Raw genomic sequence first — 6907 nt, 5'->3', positions numbered from 1 at the left:
CAGGACGCGCACCCAAGCTGCTGTCTGCCCCCTAAACCCTACCGGCAATCCAAGACCCCAACCCCGCTGCTGCCCGCTTCAGCTGGGGCCAAAGCGCGGTGCCCCGCGGCGCTCGGCCCGACAGAGGCTGAGACGAGTGGACCGCTGCTGCCCCCGGGCGGCGGGCGGCTCCACAGCCAGCAGAGGGCAGGGCCGGCGCGCCTCGCCGCGCCGCAGCAACATCCGCCGCCGGCGGGAAGAGGCCGGCGCCGGGGCCGGTGTTGGCGCCGCGCTCGCTCCCGTTCCCGTCTGGCTGCCAGGGGCTGCGGGCCCCGCCGCCGGCCGCAGGATGCCGCTGGGGCTGAAGCCCACCTGCAGCGTGTGCCGCAGCACGTCCTCTTCCATGTGGAAGAAGGGCGGGCAGGGCGAGATCCTGTGCAACAACTGCACGGCCCGCTCCGCGCCGCCCGGGCCCGCCGCCTTCGCCACCACCTCGGCTGCCGCCCAGCACAGTAACGGCGGAGGCGGCGGCGGGAAGCAGGTGAGCCCGCCGGGGCCAAGCTCCCCGCCGGGTCTCGGCGGAGCGAACAGGACCGGGCCAGCCGTGCTCCGGGCCCGGGGTTGCGCCCTTCCGTGTATTTATTCGGTGATGTCCCCCTAGAGCAAGCAGGAGATCCACCGGAGGTCTGCGCGGCTGAGGAACACCAAGTATAAGTCGGCGCCCGCCGCGGAGAAGAAGGTTTCCACGAAGGGCAAGGGCAGGAGGCACATCTTTAAGTTAAAGAACGTAAGGGCGGCGCGTAGCTTCTCGCGGCTGGGACGGGCAGTGGCGGGTTCGGGGAGCCCTGCGCCGAGGCGGGGTGATCCGCAGCCCTGAGGAAACGTCTCCCCAGGGCGGGCCCACAGGCCTCGGCCCCGCCTGGTCCACCGTGCCGGCGTCCTGGGCCCCAGCGCGGGGTTTGGCTGCTCCTGCCGCAAAAGCACCCTGAAACCTGGCAGGGAAGTGGTAGCAGTCGCTGCCAGAGCCGCCGTGTTCCCCTGTAGCATGGGCCTGCCTGCGTAATTCACCGCCCTGCCCAGCATCCAGGCCTTCAGGCTCCTTCCTTTTTGTGTAAATACAGTCCTGAGGATGAAAATGTTAACTTGATTGTTTTCAGTTTCAAATATTTGAGAAGTTTGCACCCAGTTTCTTGTGTTTACTCATCTTTTAAGAAGATGCCTGTATTGGTGTGTTGTCTAAAAGGGAAAAAAAAACCCAACCAACCTGGACTTATATTATGTGGTTGGTTTGTTTTAATACCTTTGACTTTCCATTTCTCTGTTCTTGTCTTAGCCCATCAAGGCTCCTGAGTCGGTATCCACTATAATTACAGCAGAATCAATCTTTTATAAGGTATGGTTTCTGCAGGTTTGTTTGCACCATAAGATCTTGCTGTTTCTATTTCCAGTCTCAGGAATTACCATAGACAGTGAAAGCACTAGTGATACATTCACAGAAACTGCTCTTACTTGCCTGGCAGTTGTGTAGGAATTTGCTAAGCCCAATGTCATTGTTGTTAAGTCTTGCAAGGTGGTTGACCACAGTAATTCACATAGTTGTCATTGTCCCCTTTTTTTCTTCCAAGAACAGAATGATCTAGTTTCCTTAGTAATGTTTACAGTCGAGGTTTTTAAACTTCTGACTTCCACTGCGCAGAGGTCAAGCCAAAGTGACTATAGGTGGTTATTTAAATTTATGTGATGTTCCCTACCTTAGGCACAGAAGGGAGAGGGATGGTTTGCACTGTCCCAACATGTAAACTGGCTCCTGTCTCAGAGCTGGGAGCAAACAGCCTCAAACACCCTGGGAACAAGATCTGTTTAATATCACAATGAAAGCAGAAGCTACCTTTCTCACATTTCTGCTTGAGAGTAGTTTTACAAGTATGCCAAGGTGTTTGCGTTTTGAAGTTCCAACATTTGCTCTTTTTTTTTTTTTTTAATTTTTCTTATTATTATTTATAGTGCAAATAAACCACTTAAAATGTCTTTTTCCCCAGTGAAACGGTCAGTATAGTTACCGGGAGACTGCACAGCAGAGGAGAAGTGGTAGACTGAGCTTCCATGTGCTTTCTAGAGACCTGGTGCTTCATGTCTCACATCCTAGATGAATCTCTGTTTGCACTTGACTAATTCATAAGAGAACTTTTCTTGTGTGTTTTGTGTTTTCTTTTTTTCCAGAAATTCTTAAGAATTCTGTCAAAAGTTTTATTAAACCTGATCTCTCTATGCAGAATGTTTCTATTTTGAGACCTTGCTGTGTTATTGAGAAGGCGATTGTTTGTGCTTCTTGAGGTCATTTAAAGCTGTTTTAAAACAAAACCTTCCTGGTCAGTTCTTGTCAAACTCTGATGCTGATAGCGTGGGCACTGCATCGTGCTGTGCGACTGGCGCTCTTGTCGTGGGTGATGGCTCACATGACGTGAGCTGCCTTTGCTTCTTATCACAAAGCACCACGGAAGGTGGCAGGGAGTGGATCTGTGTTTCGTGACTCCTTTTTTATTCAAATGACCGAACATGTTCATACTGAGAAGGCTGCTTTCCCTGCATGCACAGGGAGATTACTGCCCTTACTTTCCTAGAAGGTGATGTCGCTCTCTCCCGCTTCTGACAGAGTGAGACCATGTCCACTCTGCAGAGAGGAGGCCTCAGACACCCCAGCACTGGCTGACTGGGGGTTGGACCCGATGATCTCTTGAGGTCCCTTCCACCCCCCTACGATTCCCTGATTCTGTGAGTGTGCAGAAGCGGTGCTGATGGCTGCTTAGGTGAGATAGCACTTAGGCCAGTGTTCCTTTTTGCATGTGGCTGCATTAAGACTGTCTTTCAAGAGGGGGCTAGTTTGAGATAATTTAAGATACTGATACTTAAGAGCCAATGAATCAGAATCCCAGAGTGAAGCTTGCAAAATCAGGGTGTGTGATGTAATCAGCATTTCTGTGTCTTCTAGGGTGTGTACTATCAAATTGGAGATGTTGTTTCAGTGGTTGATGAGCAGGATGGAAGAACATACTATGCTCAGATCCGTGGGTTTATTCAGGACCAGTACTGTGAAAAGAGCGCTGCACTAACCTGGCTCATTCCTACACAAGCCAGCCCCAAAGATTGCTTTGATCCAGCATCTTATATCATAGGTAATCTCTAAGCCTTTGTTTTATGCAACTACTTAGGTGTACTTAGTCTATTGTGGAGTGGTGTTTTTAAATGAACTTTTTAGCTTTTCAAGATCATTTATGCAATTTCCATATTTTAGACTCTAATTCTATAAGCAACTTTTTTACTCCAGTATCCTTGTTTATTTTTCTTTGGTATATAATACAATCAGTACTAGTGCAGCAGACGTGATTATCTCACTAGCACCATTGTAGGTTTGGAATTTACAGATGCATAGAATCAAAATTATTATAAAATAACCCAAATATCCCAGTCCAGGCTGTTTAAAGTGACCTGGATTAACTGATCTTCATTTTGGGTACTTAAAATACATAACATGCAAAAAATAAAAAAATAAAGCTGATGCTTCCCTGCATAGAATTTGAGGCTCCTTTGCCAGGAAAGCACTTGATTGAAAAGGCTCATTCTCTAAGGGATGTTTGTTGTTGCATATTTTTAAGTCCTGCATTCTACATTTTTATGCCTTTACATGTTGTCTTTGAAGATTATTTACTTTTCTTCCTAGGACCAGAAGAAGATCTCCCAAGGAAAATGGAATATTTAGAATTTGTTTGCCATGCACCTTCAGAATATTTCAAATCTCGATCATCTCCCTTCCCGACTGTTCCTACAAGACCAGAGAAGGGCTATATATGGACTCATGTGGGACCTACTCCTGCAATCTCTATTAAAGAAACTGTTACCAATAATTTATAGTTTTTTAAATGGATACTTAGGGCGAGTTTTTTGGGTGTATTCACAGATTTGTGAACCTTATTCAAGAAGTTTTAAAAATTCATAAAAATGTTCATCTTACTTCATGGATTATGGTACTTCTTTATTTTAAATTATATCAGATTTTGAAGTGGGAGTTTTCTTTCCATCTGATGCATCGTTTCTGTGCTCTTCTTCGGACATTATTGCTCATCTTGGAACAAAACCACAAGTTTCATGTCATCTTCGACTTTGGTGAGAAAACTCTGAAAGTTGCCTTTAGTGTTCTTATTTCCTAACCTATTTTCCAGAAAAGGAGTTAAAAGACATACCCTTAATCATCCAGCGCTTCATATAGTTGTTTAATTTAATTAACTGTGATTGCAGGTTTTGTTTACTTCTTGACTAATTTAAGACTAACTTCAGATAAACACATGACTTGGTCAGTGATGCAGTTAACAGTTCTCTGTTACACTGGAGAAGAGTGATCTGCTTAGGTTTCTCCTCTTCGGATTAAAACGTGTCACTGCAAGGCAGTACTCTACCTAACAGTCACCTCTTAAAGGAAGTTTATTCATCTGAATCTAAAGCACAGGGCTATGGTTGTGGCTTCCTGGTTAACTTTGGTTTTATATGGCTGTAAATTTATTGGAAAGCTGGATGCAGATTTAAAAATCACTGTTAGGTGGCTCTGCCATGCTGGCATCCTCATAACAGAAATGTATCATCATTTCCTGAGGAAGCCAACACTGATGTATGAATTGAGTTTCACACTATTTGTGTGTGTTAACTTGCTCTCTTAACATTTATTTGAAATTGTTTTCAGTCTTTGCAGTTAATGAAGGTGCGAAAAAACCCTCCAGCAATTAAAGTAAAAAAAATTTGCTGAGGGAAATAAAGACTAATTTTACATGTTGACAGTCTCAGTATACCAATGAAAATATTTAAATAGTGGAACAGGAAAAGTGCCACACACTAAAATGCCAACATTAAATCTTTCTGCAGTAAACCTTTTACAAACTGGTCAGCAGCAGACACTATGAAATGTGCTTGCATGGCCTGAATTCCCTGGGGTTAGTGGTTCCCACTGCCCATGAAGGGTAAGAGATGTAAGTGGCCTTAAATTTGCATTTACAGATCTTTTCAGGGTTGGGGTTTGTGGGTTTTTTGGACATAGGTGACCCAGAAGCCCCAAATCACCTTTAGTATGTTGTATGAAAGTCTGTTGAATTTGCACTAGGCTTACATTTTAACTTCATGAAAAACCTTGATTTAACATTAAATATATTTTGAAAGTCTCAGATACTGACAACTTTAGAGTGGGACCTGTGACAACAGAAACCAGGTACCTTTGTTCCAGTCTGCATCCACAATTCTGCCCTCTTCAGTTTTTCTTATGAGATGACAATCAGGAACATTAAACACCTTTTTAGCTGTCTGGTCTTGCCATTCCTTAGGGAATGAAATATGGAAAAAAGACACACAGGAGAAATATCCTCTTGTCAGCTGATGAAACGTAAAACTTGCCTTCTAAGAGTCCGTAATACAGAGGAGGAGCTCAGCATTCAAACATTTCTCTTGTGTTTGCTGCAGTGTGATACAAAGCTACTGATGCTGCCCCTGGCAGTGATTACAGGTGCTGTACTAACTCAGTATGTCTAATAAGTTCCCATCCGGTGACCCACTTGTGAGTGAGTTTATAAGGGTGCAGACGATTGCCCCGATGATGAGCAGAATGCTTGAGGAGCTGGATGTGGTCCTGCTTGGCAGGGTTTCCTGAGGACACCAAGCACAGTGAGACGTCTCGAGCTGCAGCTGGCCAACATATTTTGAACCCCCCAGAAGTGCACGTTGTTAGGGATGGTGATGAATAAATTAGCATGCATTAAGATAAATCAATCCTGAAATTGTTCCAGCCGACTTAAGCTTTCACTCCTTTTCCTGGGCTCTTCATAAGTGGAATAATTCCATAAACAAGTGTTTTCTTAATTGATTTCTAATCCTGTTTTTGTCAATGCCATAAGCTGACTTCCAGTTTGATACTGCTGCTGCTTCTATTAATAACCCTCAACATCTCCAAGAGAGGCTCTGACAAAGGAACAGATTGGTGGTAACCCATGAGAAAACCCTGTTTTGAAATACAATATATTCTACTGAGATGTGTTGACTTGTCTCACCCTTAGTATAGCAGATCTGTGGACAGAAGAATGAAGCTGGGGCAGAGGTCTGTGGGAGACAGGGATCAGTGCTGTTAGTTTAACAGTATCCAGCACACACCACTCTTTTTTCAATTATTTTATTTTATTTCTGTGAGCATAGATAGTTTTGGAGATGCAAACAGGACTAGTAGGAATTGAGAGGCTCAATAAAGCAGCTGTTATTAAAATGCTCTTAGGTTATTTGTTGTTAAACAATCTGGTAATAGTACTTACTTTTGTCTTCAGAGCAAATAGTAACGGGGTTGTAAATGCAGTGCTCCAACTTGCATTACTGTGATTGTATTGTGGCAACTAAGGTGTTAGAGGCAACCTGTGAGCTCACAATGCTCAAGCAGAATGTAAGCCAGTGAAAGAAAAATGCTTGAAAGAGTTAATCTAATATAAATTCTGGTATCATACTTCCAACTACAAGCTAAACCCAAAAAATCTTTATTAGAGAGCACTGTGGAGCAACCTTCCCTATTAAACACTAACTGGTTTGGGGTTTTTTTATTATTATTTTTTTTATTATAGTGGCTAGTGGTAAAAAATAATCCAAATGGGGAGGAGTCTGATGGTAAGGTCCCTGAAGAGAGTGGATCTGCAGGCGATGTCTGTAACTAAAACATTATACCTTTATTTATAGGTATCTGAACAACTGCTCTGTCCTGTTCTGTGTGTGCAGAATCCACCAGTAACACGGGAAGAGTGACTGCCTCTGGGAGAGCTGCTTCAGGACAGAACTGGAAGAGTGTGACCTTTGAGACCCATGTGTCTCTCTCTGAAAATGTCTCGTATTAGGAAAAAGAGGGGCAAAAGGAAGA

At 44.4% G+C, this 6907-nt stretch overlaps 1 protein-coding gene across 1 annotated transcript; it reads left to right on the top strand.

The window, feature by feature from the left end:
- Positions 1 to 253: 253 nt before the first annotated feature.
- Positions 254 to 6800, top strand: GATAD1 (GATA zinc finger domain containing 1). Its single transcript, XM_084259990.1, has 6 exons — positions 254 to 520; positions 641 to 766; positions 1313 to 1372; positions 2969 to 3152; positions 3698 to 4140; positions 6730 to 6800. Exons 1-5 carry the CDS (start codon positions 329 to 331, stop codon positions 3886 to 3888), a joined length of 753 nt encoding a protein of 250 aa, XP_084116116.1. The 5' UTR covers positions 254 to 328; the 3' UTR covers positions 3889 to 4140; positions 6730 to 6800.
- Positions 6801 to 6907: the final 107 nt, after the last annotated feature.

The sequence above is a fragment of the Gallinula chloropus genome (genome assembly GCF_964237585.1).
Source record: "Gallinula chloropus genome assembly, chromosome: 2".
In the NCBI taxonomy this organism is placed as follows: Eukaryota; Metazoa; Chordata; class Aves; order Gruiformes; family Rallidae; genus Gallinula; species Gallinula chloropus.
This window is presented reverse-complemented; position numbering and strand designations above follow the sequence as displayed.